Source organism: Diabrotica virgifera, chromosome 1 (assembly GCF_917563875.1).
Source record: "Diabrotica virgifera virgifera chromosome 1, PGI_DIABVI_V3a".
Classification (NCBI taxonomy): Eukaryota; Metazoa; Arthropoda; class Insecta; order Coleoptera; family Chrysomelidae; genus Diabrotica; species Diabrotica virgifera.
This window is the reverse complement of record NC_065443.1, coordinates 159,218,550-159,236,649: the sequence shown is the minus strand read 5'-3', so window position 1 is coordinate 159,236,649 and position 18,100 is coordinate 159,218,550. Positions and strand designations below refer to the sequence as shown.

The 18,100-nt window shown below is 31.1% G+C and overlaps 1 protein-coding gene across 7 annotated transcripts in view; it reads left to right on the top strand.

Moving 5' to 3' along the window:
• The window catches only part of LOC114332012 (uncharacterized), a 431,454-nt gene that overhangs the window by 285,359 nt on the left and 127,995 nt on the right, over positions 1-18,100 (top strand). For all 7 annotated transcript variants that reach the window (XR_007696787.1, XR_007696778.1, XM_050645467.1 and 4 more), the window contains 3 exons: positions 921-1,127; positions 6,378-6,708; positions 17,363-17,480. Coding sequence is in view for 5 of the 7 variants with exons in the window: in XM_050645467.1 (XP_050501424.1) it covers positions 921-1,127; positions 6,378-6,708; positions 17,363-17,480 (656 nt within the window). In the remaining 2 variants the exon portion in view is untranslated. The remainder of the gene's footprint in view (positions 1-920; positions 1,128-6,377; positions 6,709-17,362; positions 17,481-18,100) is intronic.

The window sequence follows — 18,100 nt, the reverse complement described above, 5'->3', positions numbered from 1 at the left end:
AAACAGGCATTATTTCATTATTTGTATCATCTATGGATCTATACTATGCAGTGTTAAGGATGAAGGCGAATGATGTAGTACTAGGACTAAAGAACATACATAATCTGTTTATTTTGTTTGCGGTGCTTCAAAATACATATATAATCTATTTTGATAACTCAATATTACTTAAATAGGTAAGTACATATAAGTATTATATAAATTTTAGTTACTTATTATGCATAGTTTAGTTTAACTAAATATTATATAATGATTTATATAAATAACTAAAATTTATAAATATGTACTTACTTTTTAAGTAATATTGTAGAATGTAGGTACTAACTACATTCTCATTTGCAATTAAAATATGTAAATAGATATTTGGTAGAACCAGTAGAACCTAAGATGAGATTAGGTGATGCTGAAAACGTACTTCTAAGCAATATAGCACTTGATAGCACTTTCTTAGAATATTCTTAAAAATATAATATTCTTCCCATACAAAGATGTGCGGTAGTACGTTCTTAGTATATAAATAGAAGGTTTATAGCACTTCCTTGGAATATTCTAAAAAGTACCTTCTTGGTATAAACTAAAAAGATGTGCGGTAGTATGTTCTAAGTATACACATAGAAGGTTTATAGCATGTCCTTGGAATGTTCTAAAAAGAACATTCTTGGTATATACTGAAAAGAAGTGCGGTAGTACATTCTAAGTATATACATAGAACGTTTAAGTACTGTAATGTAGTATATACTCAGTATCTGCTCTGCACATTCGCAATGGTAATTACGCACATTCTCAGTATATACTTTTTCTGAAAAGTATGTTCTATGAATCTACTAAGAACATGAAATTGTTATGTGGGTAGTACCTACCTACTTCTTAAATTAATTTATCTCATGACAAGCCAAAGAAAACTTAATTTTTTTTTTCAGATAAAACAAGATATCGAAGAAGTATCTCACGCCAGCGATTCAGATCATGAAGGCAACGAAGACGATGACAATGAGTACTTCCGTAGCAAATCGTCATTTTGGAGCGATGATGAGCCCAACTGGTTTTTACAGAAGCGAACTTTTCAAGGAACGCATTCACCGGTACCGGTACCAATGTTGGTGCCGAATCCAACAATAGAAGCAAAGGTAAGAATTACTTAACTGTTTTCGTAACTGCTTTTCTCAATGTCAATCAAAAACTACGTTAAAGAAAATAGAATCTTAAAAGTTCAAAATCGGTGTACATTAAAAAAATACAGTGGTGCGAGTGAGCTAATAATCGACAGAATAACGCAAAAGACGGAAAACAGAATACGTTGTGAAACAAAAATTGATGAAACTAGTAGAGGTGTAAAATTATCGAAAGGAACATATAAATTTACATTACATTACATAGCTTCCCACCTTTAGACGTCTGTGATAGAACAGTTTTATAAAGTTCTCCTGTCACAGTGACAGTTCTCATACTCCTCCGATACGTCTAAATCTGAGAAACTATGTAATGAAATGTTTTATAAGTTCCTATTGATAATTTGACACATCTACTAGTTTTATCTCTTTTTGGTTCACAACGTATTATGTTTTCCATCTTTTGCGTTATTTTACCGGTTATTAGTGCGCTCATCACTGTATACATATAGGGCTTTTCATCGATTGTCATTTGTTTCGAGCTTCTATCATGTGTCACATAATATTAATATATTTATGTCATACGTCTTTGATTTGTACCTATTATTGGTATATGCCTCCCACATCACTGGTATATGCCCATTTATATGCCAATAACATATGACGTAGATATATTAATATTATGTGACACATGAGAGAAGCTCGAAACAAATGACTGAATGAAAAGTTTTTTTCACTGTGAATGAATTTTATTTTGTTTTTCTGTAAGACAAAAATTGGTTAGGACATGGCTGTTTAAAATTTGCGCATACTCGTGTTTAGTGACTCGTTCAAGCCCTTCAACTAGAACCCTTTTAAAAATAAGCACTTTGAACCGGTAAAACTTACAGGTCGTATAAAAAAAGTTAGGTAATTTGTAAGGCAATAAATTAGTTTCATTTGGGGTGCTAAATTGGGGGAGATTTTCACAATTTTTTGCCAAAAAATGTGATTAAAAACACTTGAAAAAAGTTTAAAGAGTTTCCCCAAACATTATTTCATTTTTTGGTTATTTCACGTTGAAATATTCGATTTGGAATTTGACGAATAAGAAAAACTTTTCATGGGTTAAAAGTTTTAGGTCTGGATCCCGCGTATGAAAAAAAAGTTGATTAATAGCAAGCTAAAAATTTGTTAATAGCTTAAGGGTGTCTAGTCGGATAAACTTTGATATATGGGAACACTGGAACAGGGGTAGTTTTAACTGTGGAACAGGTTAAAAATTTGGAACGGTCACACCACGAAAACGGCACATTTATTTTTTCCGACAGAACAGACTTAAACTCTCCCAACAGAGATTAAACTCTCATGCAAAAATCAGACTGCTATTTATCACCTGTCATAATTCCTGTCATTTGACATATTCTACATGTTCCACCCATTAAAACCCCCATTTGGTGATAAATATCAGTCTGATTTTTGCATGAGAGTTTAATCTCTGTTCGAAGAGTTTAAGTCTGTTCTGTCGGACAAAATAAATGTGCCGTTTTCGTGGTGTGACCGTTCCAAATTTTTAACCTGTTCCACAATTAAAACTTCCCCTGTTCCAGTGTTCCCATATATCAAATTTTATCCGACTAGACACCCTTATGCTATTAACAAATTTTCAGCTTGCTATTAATCAACTTTTTTTTCATACGCGGGATCCAGACCTATTTTCTTTTACTGAGTCGATAGACTTCATTTTTGTTTCATTTTTTTTTATAAGCTAGATACATTTTTGCTAACAATATTCTTTTCGATCAAATACTTACTCTTTGAACTATTTGCGAAAAATCGCCTAAAAACGTGGTTTTTTTTGTTGAACAATAAACATTTTTACTCATAAATAACTCGAAAAGCCTTGAGTTGACCACTTTGGTGGTGACACTAAAAATTACACGGTATCGCCATATTTTACGTTGATTTACTGGGCTGTAACACATATAGGTATTTGTTACACATGTCGCATTTAGTAATTTTTTAAAGGGGCCCATTTCCAATTCTGCGGGAGGGGGGGCGACGGAGTTTGTTACGCCACTGGCATAAATCAAATAATTTTTAAACAAAGGAAGGATTAAGACCAGGAGACCCACTATCAACGACTCTTTTCAATATAATACTGGAAGGAATAATTACAAAAAGTAAAATAAGCACACCGGAAACCATTTCTAAAAATGGCCATCAATGTATAGCATTCGCAGACGATCTAACACTATTAACGACAAGTACGAAAGAGCTAAAAAAATTAATGAGCAACATAATAAAAGAAGCAAAAAGGTTTGGTCTCCTCATAGATAAGGAAAAGACAAAATACATGATAATGGGAGAAACAGATAAGGAAAAAGAAGACAATTTCACATTGGAGATAGAAGGAGAAAATTCAAGCGCGTTTAACAAAGTTTCTAAATTTACGTACCTCGGTGTAAAAGTAGATGAAAAGGGACATGGGGAAGGGGAGATAAAAGCAAGAATAACAAAAGAAAACAAAAATTATGGGGCATTGCAATCATTAATGAAATCTAAATATGTCTCAAGAAAAACAAAAATAAAAATCTACAAAACAGTTATCAGACCTACAGCTACATAATATGCATGTGAAACATGGGTGCTTAAAAAATCATAAATATACCTTTTAGAAAGATGGGAGAGGAAAATACAGAGAGCAATATATTGAGACGTGATAATAGATGGTCAATGGAGAAGAAGAAATAATAAAAAACTTGAAGAACTATATAACGAACCAAAATAACGACGGGAAGCAAAGCACAGAGAATCTGATATTTACGACACATTGGAAAAATGGTACTATCACATAAACCAATACAAAAAAGAAGAATAGGTAGACCAAGAAGAAGATGGAAAGATATCGCATATGAAGACTTACAAAAAAGTAATATTTTGAACTGGAAAGAAAAAGCTTTAGACAAAAAACAATGGAAGGAAGTGGTCAAGAGATGTATGGAAAGAATATAAGGAATATTAAGTGTTATATATTATGAATAAATGTAATAATGTAGGTATATAGTAGTATTATAGGATATAGTTTTATAAATAATATATGTAATAGTAATTATTGTAAGAAAAAATTAAATCTTTCAGCCCTAGGTCTTCACGGCCTGTTGAGCTTAATAAATAAATAAATAAATAAATAAATAAAGTACGTTACATCGGTATAGTACCTTTTTATACGGAAATCATAGTTATTCTGGTATAGGTAAGTGACATATCACACGTATTCTAGTTTTTATTGCGAGCATAAATTTTTAATTAAAAATTTAATTGTTGCTAAACTATTTGCTAGATTGTCGCCGGCTTCCGGAAATATAATCTACTACAAAAAATCGTTTATGTCACCAAGCTATTTACTTATTAATAAATAATTACCTACTTATCCAAAATTTTAGTTAAAAATGAAAGACTTTGTTGAGAAAACCCGGATTTTCCGAGAAAAATTTTTATCGAAGGAAATCGGAAAAAATATATCTGTGTAGAATTAAATTACGGTGAATTTTAATTGGAGTGTTTTTGGTTTAAAGTTAAAATCTTTAGAGTTACAGAGCAATAACTGAAAAAAAAAGAAAATTTCCGAGCAATAATTTGCTTATTATCAAAATAGCACACTTTTTGGTAACTTTGCATACATACTAATATTATTACTAATATTATTATATGCAAACTTAAGATTCGATTACAGCAATAAAGTAGCTGGTAAATAACTTTTTCCAAAAATGGCCTTTTTAGATAATCTACCCAGACTATAATTGTACACATTTTTTGTTGGGTATCAATTAATTAACGTTCTTATCACACATAGAGTGCAAAAAGTCAAAGTCCGGATCAACTTCTCGTAAACCTTGACCTGTATCCATACAATGATTTAAAACTGCTAATGAATTCTCAGTTTTAGGTAATTATAATATTACGTAAATATCTTCACTTCCAGCTTTCAATGATGACTAGTAATCTAGTCACTGCAATTTAACACTATAGTTAATTACGAATAGATACAATAAGAAAATTAAGGACAAAATACATATAAAAAAATTTAAAAAATATAAAAAATTTCAATCCATTAACAACACGTAGAATTTAAACATAAAATTAAAACAAACAGCATAAAAAATAATTTTTAGTATGGGAACAAGTGTCACAGATTATTAAAATCAGGGATAGTCTAAGATAGGCCTGGATCCTGCGTACCAAAAAAAGGGGATTAATAGCAAGCTGAAAATTTGTTAATAACTTAACGGTGTCTAGTCGAAGAAACTTTGATGTATGGGAGCACTGGAACAGAGGAAGTGTTAATTGTGGAACAGGTTAAAAATTTGGAACGTCAGACTACGAAAGCGTTCCATGTATTTTGTCGAGCAGAACTTTCAGTTGATTTGTTACAATTTCATTAAACTCTCATACAAAAATCAGACTGGTATTTATCAGCAACTGGGCATTTTAATGTCCAACACGAAGAACATGTCAAATGACAGGTATTATATTAGTGATAAATAGCAGTCTGATTTTTTGCATGAGAGTTTAATGAAACGGTAACAAATCAATTGGAAGTTCTGCCCAACAAAATACATGGGGCGTTTTCGTAATCTGACGTTCCAAATTTTTAAACTGTTCCACAATTAAAACTTCCCCTGTTCCAGTGTTCTCGTACGTCGAAGTTTGTCCGACTAGACACCGTTAAGCTATTAACAAATTTTCAGCTTGCTATTAATCAACTTTTTTTGGTACGCGGGATCCAGTCCTAAGAGCTTGGGGAGGGTTGAGTCGCTTATGTGCCCTCGTTACCTCGATGTTTGTATAACTTTTGGTACGTACATACATTCGATTTTTCGCGGGTGCCAATCAGTAAACCGGTCAGTTAATTTTGCTTATTAACAATGTAATTATTTAAATGAATGTATCTCCTACACCTACACTATTAGAAATGTTTAATTCTAGCGAAATGAAAATTTTTCCTTATGAAAAAATGAACAAAATGGCGTTTGGTAATCTTTGATCCAATTGTTACAACAGGAATTATTACATTCTTTAAAACTTTGCAAAATTACTTTATTATTATTAACACTTTACACTAACATGTCAAAATAACTTTCTACGATACAGTTTAAGATAAAATAATCATGATTTCTATCGGGAAAAAATATAAATTCGATAAATTAAAGTTTTTCTGTGAGCAACTGGTAGATATAGTGGATAAAAAAATTAAATTAAGAGTAACCTAATTTTTTTTTATTTTAGGTACTAATAGGTGATAAAGAAGTAGACGATACCTCAGACTTATCAGACGTAGAATCGGAATACGGAGATACAGAAATAGTCCCAGCACGACACAGCCTACTTGTCAATTCCAAAACACTTATAGGAGGAAAAAACCCATTGCAAAATGGAGTCGGAGATGTGGAATCCGAAAGTGAATCTTCTGCTGATTCGGGTGTAAAAGAAGTCGATAGAGGCCAGTCTGTATACGATGAATCCGAATTTACGGATAGAGCAGAAGGCGGCAGTCAAAATGAAGATGAACATCATACGTCTTTTGTGTCTAAAGCAGATATTACAATAGATGACGATAGTAAGTACCTATCGGTAATTTATAAATGTTTGTTTTTTTTTATTTACGATTTATTTCTTTTTTCTGAATTTTTTCCGAATATTTTACTTGTAGGTATAAGTAGAAGTAACAGCCGTACTACACTCACCGGCACAAAATTCCGCTACCCAAAATTTTTGATTAAGTTTGACAATCTATAACTTTATTATTTCTACTCCGCTTTTCAAGATTTTTACATCAGTTTGTAGGTACATGTATTAATCTCGTTTGTTATTATTCCGGTAACAAAAATTTTTTGCTTAGATGGCGTTATACGGGGATGAATGGAAACGTTGTTTTTTCTCCCAAATTTAAAAAATTTTGTGAAAAAATTGGAATGCTGATTTTGTTTCATACTCCTTTTATATTATCCTGGAGGTATCATTAAGGTTTTGTTTTTTGAATTATCCGAATATTACTTTTCGTGTAAGAGCTGTAGATAAAAACACCGTTTTGAAGGTTTATTTAATTAAACATATCAAACGCACTAAAATTAACAAAACAAGACAAAATTAACAACAAAACAAAACAATTTAATAGCGGGTATGTCCACCTCTTGCAGCAACGACTGCTCGCAATCTGTAAAGATGTGTTATCCTTGCCTGGGGAATAGCCCGATATTCCTCTACCAGGGCCATAACTGTACCAAATTTTCTGGAGGCCTAGGATGACGGCGAATAGCTTTTTTAATTCATCCCGTAAATGCTCAATAGAATTGAGATCTGGGCTGCATGCGGGCGATTCTAATCTTATCAATGTAACCTCTATTTTATGAGTCAATCAGTGTTTTCATTTTCAAAAAATGGTACAGATCTTACAAGAAAAGAGATATTTGGATAATTTAAAAACAGAATTTTAGTGATACCTCTGGGATAATATGACAGGACTATGAAAGAAAATCAGCTATTCCATTTTTCCACAGAATTTTTTAAAGTTAAGAGAAAATACAACGCTTCCATTCACCCCTGTATAATGCCATGCAAGCCAAATTTTTTTGTTACCGGAATAATACCAAACTATATCAATACATGTATCTACAAACTGGTGCAGGAATCTTGAAAATCGGAGCACAAATAATAAAGTTATTTAATGTCAAACTTAATCAAAAATTTTGGGTGGCGGAATTTTGTGCCGGTGAGATATTATTTTCGGAAAACATATTAAGTTTTTAATTGATTTTTTGGATTTAATGATTCTTCTTCTTTGAGTACCGTATCCAAAATTTAGGTGTGGATAGCTTCCACGACAATTTGCCGATATTGTTCTCGATCTGGCATGGCATGTAACAATTCATCTGCTGATAGGCCAGTCCATTAACGAAGGATTCGGAGCCATGAATTTTTTTGTCTATCAATTCCTCTTTGTCCCTAGATCGTTCCGTTGAATATTAACTGCAGCATCCAGTATTGCTAGCTCTCATATGCCCCAGATATTCATGTTTATCTTCTGTATCATGTTCGTCAAGTCACCTTCGCCTTGACCTATTCTGTTTAAGACTGCTATGTTTGAAATGCGCTGAACTCATGATATTTTGAGCATTCTACGAAATGAGCACATCTCTAAGGCTTCTAATTTCTTCATTATATTAACATTTTAGAAACTTGATTCTTAATTGTAAATTCAGCTGAGAATTGCACAGTACAGATCTAAGTTTCATAAATGCTCCTCTTGCAATTTCCATATGAGTCTTAATTTCATCAGGATTTAGTGTCCCGTTTATCCAATATCATAGATGGCAATAGAATGGTTATCTTTTGTGATCGGCTCATTGTTGATAATTAGTTGCATAGGGTCGATGTCCTGTTTACTAACCATAAGTAACTTTGGCTTTGATGTATTTATGCCATTTATTAAATCCGTTATTGGAGCATTCTCTAATGACTCAATTTATAAGGAATTGAAGATCTTCGATACTTTCAGCCATTATCACTATGTCATCTACATATTCATCTGATGTTGTTAATCGTTTCTCCCCCAATTCGATCTCCACATTGCCTTTCCAAGGTTTCGTTAATTATTTTTTCTGAGTACACGTTACAAAGCTGGAGATAATACACAACCTTGTCTGACACCTCTATGAATGAAAATGTTGTCTGTTTCTTTGCCGTCTACCAGAATAATGATGTTTATGATTTCCTTTATATGACGTATTATATTTTATATCATCTTATACCCTTTCTGTTATATTAGCATAATGATTTAACTGTAACATGTACCGCAATGGGTTGCCCTTATTTTTTATTTTCAAATGTCTCTCCAAACATAGATTAAATGAGTCGGTCTATCTGTATCGTCTTCTTACGTCAACTACTTTCGAATACCTACTTGTGGTCAAAATTGACTTTGAACCCTAGTACAAACAACAATTACTACATAATTTTGGTTAATGTTGACAGCTTTTTCCGTTTTTAAGTTTTGTTTGTTTTGTACTATATTAAAAATCGTCTGTTTACTGACCAGCACGTTTATGTTACTAATATATGTTATTTATTTCTTCTTCATACACCACATCTTTTCATAACGTTGGTTACCATCATATCTATCTTAATTTTATTCGCTTCGATCCTAAATAACACGCTTGTATCAATATTATACCAATCTCACAAGCTCTTTAACCATGAAGTCCTGGACGACGTTTGCCTGCTGTTTTCCCTTGTATAATATTTTGTAGCAACCTATATGTATTTGGGACCTCTCATTACATGTACTCCTGTCGCCAGGGAGGTACAACGGCCTACTTTTTCAGATGGACTTACCCAAGTTTTTATGTATTTTGACCAGAAGGACACGAATTTTTTGGGTAACAGTTGATTTGGGAAGAACTTGAGGAATTACATAGGAGCGATTTTTCACAAAACAAAACTTTTTTTGTGTTTTTGGGTCAATCTAAGCAAAAAATGTTCTTTTAAGTTTTTTCGTAGGATGCATAGTTTTCGAGATAGTTGAACTTTAAAAAAATCGAAAAATTGCAATTTTTGAACCCGCACCACTTTTGACTAAAAAGTAATATAGCAATTCTGCTTACCGCATTTGAAAGTTCAAGTCAAATTCTATCAGTTTTGATTATTTTCATTAATAAAAATTAATTTTTTTATTGTTAAAAAAAGCTATAAACACATAGTGCTGGAGTGATGTTTTCAATGCATTTCTCATTTAAAATCGAACGAGTAGGCGAACCTACAAACAAGTAACTTCTACGTAGCATGACTTAAAATGTATGCATTGGGCACGGGAAACACTGTTTGTTAAAAATTAATTTTTTTATTGTCGCACAAAGCCATATACAAACAGTGTTTCTCATGCCTAATGCATGCATTTTAAGTCATGCTACGTAGAAGTTACTTGTTTGTAGGCTCGCCTACTCGTTCGATTTTAAATGAGAAATGCATTGAAAACATCACTCAAGCACTATTAGTCTGGGCTGATTATCGGAGAATAGGCCATTTTTGGGAAAAGTTATTTACCAGCAATTTTATTGCTGGAATCGAATCTTATGATTGTATATATTAATAATATAGATATGCAAAGTCCGCAGATAGTGTGCTACTTTTTTATAAACAAAATGGCGCCCGAAAATCGTGTTTTTTCAATTTTTGCTCTATAACTCCAAAGATTTTAACTTTACACCAAAAGCACCCAAATAAAAATTCACCGCAATTAAATTCTACATAGAGACGTGTTTTTTCCGACTTACTTAGACGAAAAATTTCCCCGGAAAAAGCGGCTTTTTCCAACAAAATCTTTAATTTTCAACTAAACTTTTAGATAAGTAGTTGTTAATCAATAATTAAATGACTTGGTAACTTAAAAGATCTTTCCGTATATATTACAATTCCAGAAGCCGATGAAAATTGAATGAACAGTTTAGCAACAATTGATATGTTAATTAAAAATTTACGGTCGCTATAATAACGACAATAATTATGATGCATAAGAATACACTATGATTTTTTCATAAAAAGACACTATACCTATCTAATGTACTTTACAGAATTGAAATTGGACTATTTAAGCGACCTCAGGAATATTTTAAAATTATAAACAATTTTTTGGCTTATAAACAAATAGAATATCTCGGGAAATATTAAACTAAATTAAATTGTGAAAGCGGTATTCGAAAGACAGCGGCAGGACGCTTCTTTTAAAAGAAAAAATCGTTTAATTATGACGAGTGGTTCCTGAGATACAACCGGTCAAAGTTGACCGAAATTTACGGCAAAGATATAAACAATAGGATCATAATTTTCAAACCATCACCTTTTTATTTTTGTCCTCTTTCTCCACACCAATTTTCATATCTTTAAAATCCTCATAACATATATTATTATAATAAAAACTATCGATAATACGTGTGAAAATTGCCAAAAATAGCAAAATTCCAATCAAAAATTAGGTTGGAGAAAATGTAACCCATAAAAGTTCAAAATCGGTATACGTTAAAAAAAATGCATTTTCTCGGCTTCCCATGGAGCAATTTCCTTCATTCTTTTTTTGTTCCCAAGTAACTCGAGTAGAGCCATCGAACTAACGCATTATTAAATGTCAAACTTGCTTTTGTTTTGTTATAATAAATTAATTTATTTATTATAACACAATATTTTAATTTGTTTAAATAAAAATTGTTTAAATAATTATACAGCTTTCAACTGAGAATATTTATGTTTTTAACTTTAAAAGGTACACTTGTATTAAGTTTATCTAAAAAAAGCCTACAACTGGAAAAAATATGTAATTTTCTCTTCTATAAATAAATTAATCTATTATAACAAAACAAAAGCAAGTTTGACATTTAATAATGCGTTAGTTCGATGGCTCTACTCGAGTTATTAGGGAACAAAAAAAGAATGAAGGAAATTGCTCCCTGGGAAGCCGAGAAAATGCATTTTGTTAACGTATACCGATTTTGAACTTTGAGGGTTACATTTTCTCCAACCTAATTTTTGATTGGAATTTTGCTATTTTTGGCAATTTTCACACGTATTATCGATAGTTTTTATTATAATAATATATGTTATGAGGATTTTAAAGATATGAAAATTGGTGTGGAGAAAGAGAACAAAAATAAAAAGGTGATGGTTTGAAAATTATGATCCTATTGTTTATATCTTTGCCGTAAATTTCGGTCAACTTTGACCGGTTGTATCTCAGGTCTCGTCATAATTAAACGTTTTTTTCTTTTAAAAGAAGCGTCCTGCCGCTGTCTTTCGAATACCGCTTTCACAATTTAATTTAGTTTAATATTTCCCGAGATATTCTATTTGTTTATAAGCCAAAAAATTGTTTATAATTTTAAAATATTCCTGAGGCCGCTTAAATAGTCCAATTTCAATTCTGTAAAGTACAATAGCTAGGTATAGTGTCTTTTTATGAAAAAATCATAGTTATTCTTATGCATCATAATTATTATCGTTATTATAGCGACCGTAAATTTTTAATTAACATTTCAATTGTTGCTAAACTGTTCATTCAATTTCCATCGGCTTCTGGAATTATAATATATACGGAAAGGTCTTTCACGTTACTAAGTTATTTAATTATTGATTAACAACTACTTATCTAAAAGTTTAGTTGAAAATTAAAGATTTTGTTGGAAAAAGCCGCTTTTTCCGGGGAAAGTTTTCGTCGAAGTAAATCGGAAAAAACGCGTCTCTATGCAGAATTTAATTGCGGTGAATTTTTATTTGGGTGTTTTTGGTGTAAAGTTAAAATCTTTGGAGTTATAGAGCAAAAATTGAAAAAACACGATTTTCGGGCGCCATTTTGTTTATAAAAAAAGTAGAACACTATCTGCGGACTTTGCATATCTATATTATTAATATATACAATCATAAGATTCGATTCCAGCAATAAAATTGCTGGTAAATAACTTTTCCTTGTATTTTGCTAATTAGCCCAGAGTATGTGTTTATAGCTTTATGCGACAATAAAAAAATTAATTTTTAGCAATGCAAATAATCAAAAGCGGTATAATTTGACTTGAACTTTCAAATGTGGAAAGCAGAATTGCTATTTTATTTTTTAATCAAAAGTTATTCGAGTTAAAAAATTGAAATTTTTCAATTTTTTTAAACTTTGACAGCGTTTATCTCGAAAACTATGCATCCTACGAAAAAACTTGTAGTAAGAACATTTTTTGCTTAGAAAAAATACACAAAATACAAAAAAGGTTTTGTTTTGCGAAAAGTCACTGTTATCTAATTCCTCAAGTTCTTTGTTTATAACAATCTTATCGTCATCCGGATCAACTGTCACCCAAAAAATTCATGTTCTACGGATCAAAATACATAAGAAAAACTTGGGTCCATATGAATAAAGGAGACCATGGTTCCCCCCCCCTGGCGACAGGACTAATGTCAGAAATATTCCATCTTTCTATTCTTGATATTGTCTCCAGTTTTTGTTTATTAATCTCAGTAGTGTTGGTGAGGCGTTCTATTATTGTGGAGTTTCGAATATTCTCCTCCCAAGAAACTTTTAAACTTCTTCTATTTCACTACATTTCGAAACCCTCGAGGCGATTTATATCAATTTTAATCACTGTCCAAGACTCGATACTATAAAGTAAAACCGAAAATAAGTAGCAAGGAAGTATGTAGGTGGATCCTCAATGCCAATTTCAGGGCTCTGTTACATAGTACCTTGGAGTTCTAAAAGCGGCTCTGGATTGGTCTATTCTGGATCTAATTTCACCGTGGCTCTCTGCGTTACAATCCAATTTAAACAATTTGCTCGACTTGCTCAAGTTTGGTATAGTATTTCCACTCTAACTTTTCCCATGCATGAAATTATTCACGAATTGCTTTTTATACTAGGTCTCGTTTTTACTCACAGAAACTAGTATCGCACAATTAAGCCGCTTGTCCATAGAGACTATAATAATAGTCAAGAGAAATAAGATTTTTCTCGTGACACATCCCCCTCCAGGCCGAAACCAAATTTTTTGAGTAGTATGGACATCTATAGTCCGTCCGCTATAACTTTTCCCATGCAGTACGATTTATTTTCAATCAAATTAAGTCCAAACATAAATTGAAACGAACGTCGATGTGTATATATATTTTGTATACTGTATACTATATACTACACACATCGGCGTACGTTTCACTTTCTGTTTTGACTTAATTTGATTGAAAATGAATCGTACCGCATGGGAAAAGTTATAGCGGACGGACTATATATTAATAACCTATATGTTTCCTGCAGCCGATTTTGATGATATACATAATTATAAACAAATGAAGATCAAAAAACGGTAAATTTTCGATTTTTTCGTCTATTATTAAAAAGTGAAGCATTCTATACAAATTTGAGAATAAGAAACTCATAAATAATATAAAAAAACTTAAATGTGGCGTTCGCTGAATGTGTCTATCCTTATTTGTTACTTAGAAAATTGCAAAATATGTCATAAAGTTTGAGATTTTATAAATGTTCATAACTTATGTAAAAATTAAGTTAGAACCTCCTTCTTACACGGAGACTTCTTGTGCTTAAATTATATTTTAAATTTCAAAGCAATTGGACAAATAGTTTAAAAGTTATTTAATTTGTTTATCCCAAATTCATTTTTTTTGCAACAATATAAGTCAGAAAATTATGAGGTTACAGTAATACTTCGGACAGTTTATGAAAAAAGAACGAAATTTATACTATTAATTTAATTAAAAAAAAATAACAAAAAGTAATTTTCAACAGTGTAAACTTATTTTGCAAAAACATGTCGATTTTATGCTTACTTCTAAACAATTAGAATAACTTTTTAACCGTTACCGGTAGAAAAATTATTTTTTTTTTATATTTAGAAAGACTGAATTTTTATACACATTTAGAAATAAAAACAATTGCCCTAGGACAATTAGGGACGAAATTAGCCCCCTCCCCCTTTTTTTAATTCACATGTTCTTGCAAACTAATTTTGCAATATTTAGAATTATTTTTTGTCATTTTTTTTTAATTAAAATAATAGTGTAAATCTTCTTCTTTCATAAACTGTCCAAAGTATTACTATAACTTCATCATTTTCTGACTTATAGTGTTGCAAAAAAATTAATTTGGCATAAACAAATTAAATAACTATTCAAGTATTTGACCAATTGCTTTGAAATTTAGGGTACGATTTAAGCACCAGAAGTCTCAGAATTTCATGTAATAAGAAGGTTCAAGTTAATTTTTACACAATTTATGAATATTTATAAAATCTCAACATTTATAATTTATTTTGCAATTTTCTAAGCAACCAATAAGGATAAACGTATTCAGCGAACGCCATATTGAAATTTTTTATACGATTTATGAGTTTCTTATTTTCAAATTTGTTTAAAATGTTTAACTTTTTGGTAATAGACGAAAAAAGCGAAAATTTACCGTCTTTTGATCTTCATTTGCCTATAACTATGTATATCATCAAAATATTCTGCAGGAAACATATACGCTATGAGCTCGTAGGTAGAGGGGATAATTAAAAATTCTCGAGCGCCAGTAGTGACAAGTCTGTAAGCTTTTACTGGAAATTTGACATAAATGTCAAAGTGATTAATTTAAGACATTGAAATTAAAAACATTAATAGGAAATAATATTAGTTGGTCAAAGCTGTAGTGTATCTATATTTTTACCTTAAATATACTTACGTTTTAAATACTGAATTTAAGTTTTTTTTAATATTTCCTAATATGTAATTATAAATTAATCTAAGCGCCATCTACACGATAATTGTGAAAGTATCCGAAGTAAGAAATTAATATTTCATTAATAGAACGTTAAAATGATTAGCAAAATCTTAAAAAAATCGATTACAATTTAATTACTTTTTTGCGTTGTAAATATTAAGCGATAACAATTAAATAATAAATTTAAAAATTACCGGTGAAAGTTGAATTAGTAATCCGCTAGGAGCGCCACCAGCGAAGCTCAGAGCGTATACGCTATTTTGACGTTTCTTATTTTAACCCTTAAGTACTAACACACCGTCTATCAGACGGCATCGTTTGTTGAAAGTGTGATATTTTGCTTCCTAGAAAAATTTGAAGGTCATCCGTTTATGACTTTTCAAGTTGGGTTGTTATTTACTAGTATTGAATTCGGCAATTTGCTGCAGGTTGTTATTCGAAAGATATTTAGACTCAAAGTGTGATTTCCGTCTAATAGACGGGGTGTTAGTGTTTGTGCCCAGTTCGTCATTAAACATAATGTGCCCCAGTTCGTCAAAAAGTTCAAATAAGGGGATAAAGACTATGAGGAAACTCTTTTGAAATGACTTGATGAGGTAGAAGACGACGTAAGCGAAGTGGGATCAATTTGTGATGAAAATGTTGCCACTGACTACCATTGCTACACTGTACAAATTTTAGTGTCCGTCAGTTTTTTTTTGTTTCAATATTTTTTAATTTTTTTTTTATTTTCATGTTTATTACTCTTTATTTAACTCGGTTATAAATTTTTATCAAGATTCCTTAATTTGTTTCATTTTTATCACACTTTTTTCAGGAATAAAAAGTCACACAAACAATCCTTCCATTCTTGTTATAATGTTTTGTAATTTAATAAATACAGAAAAACTAGATCAATTACTGTGTTTTTTAGATAAGTAATACTTTCAGTAAGTCATCGAAATATTTTTTTGCATTATAATATTTAACAAAAGAAAAATAACCAGTAAAATGTGAAACCCGTCTGTCAGGCGGTTAGTTAGTGTTTGCGCCATTGATTTAAGATGTTAGTACTTAAGGGTTAAGTGACAGTGTCAGTAGCGCATGTTTTGGTTATTATTTGAAATAATTATTGTTTATTGGTTTTTCAGATTATTTAACCTTTAGATTTTATGTTATAGTACATTATTGTTCGAACGATTAACTACTTACTGTCCTCTCTTAATTTAATTACTTCCGGTAAGTACCTACTTATTCTTTAAGGAATATGTAGTGACAAGTAATATTTATGAGTGTGGCTATAGTTCTATCAAATATAAACTTATTTGTTTATTTTCTAGGTTACTGTTTACCTTTTGGTTTTTTTTTAATTAATTTATTAATCCTATATTTATCTCCACACTAGTGCAATCTCCTCAACAGTTCAAAAAGGTTTAACACTACAATAAAATAACTTTATAAAATACGTCCACGGGCCATTTCCAAATTATTACCAGTGACAGTACGTATCAATGATACTATATTATATTGACGTACGTTTCAATTAATGTTTTGATTGAACTTGTTTGAAAATGAATCGTGACGCATGGGAAAATATAAATTAGAACAACTATACCTAACTATTTACTATATAGATAGACGGTTTTATAATCTGTTATTTACTTATCACAAGTTTTTTGTATGTTCAGAACCAGACCCATTCCTTACAACTCTCAACGCCACTGTCAAGTAATGTTTGCATATCTACTTGAGTAGAAGCTAGAAGTGCTCTGTCGTCTGCATATCGCAAATTGTTGTCATTTACAATAATTACTAGGTATTCCTTCTTGTTTTCAGAAAGTGCATAACTGAAAATTATTTAGGAGTAAAGGTCCAAGAGCAAGGGCGACAAGAGGCATAACTGCCTTACTCCTCTTTTAATATGATGTTATTTATGTTTTTTATTACGTGTATAATTATTATATCACTAAAATGTTCTCATTAACTTCAGACGTAGAAGATGCATCACTGATGTCAGTATACAGCAACACAGAACAGGAAGCAGAATACACAGAGAGATATGCATCACTACCAAGAAAAATAGAAAAAATACCAGATCCTGACCCAAGGTAAAAATATATTTTTAAATTTTTCTTTTAATTTTGGTTAGTCATCTGACACTAAATATAGAGAAGGGTCCGATCAAAAGTAGTTATCCGAGGGTTTATAGAACAAAATACTTAAAACGTTTTCGTACTGCTCTCTTTTTACTAGGGATGGGAAAACCTACCGGGTATAACCTAAAACCGGTTTTTTCTTCGCAATAACTGGTTTTACCGGTTGTTTTTTGTCCAGGTTATAACCGGTATTTTCTTTTTTAAAGTAATAACCGGTGAAAAATCGGAAAATTTACCTGTGGAAAAAATAATTCATTCAGAGAAAAAATGAAGAGACTAATCTATTTTCGATGCCAATCAGGTGTCATAAATAGTATGCTAAGTAATTATTCCAAACAATCATAATTCAAATTTTAATAAATAAAGAACGAGACCAAATGCTACATCATGAAACAATTAAGTTGTATTATAGTTTCGAAATAGGTATTTAGATCATAATATTTACATAAAACTGTGAGTGTTATGGTTGAACTAGATAGCTCAACCATAATTTCATCCAGTATAATTTTTTATACTTGAGTACTTGAGACTCTTGTATGTTATGATTATGAATACCGAAAGACGATTAGGAA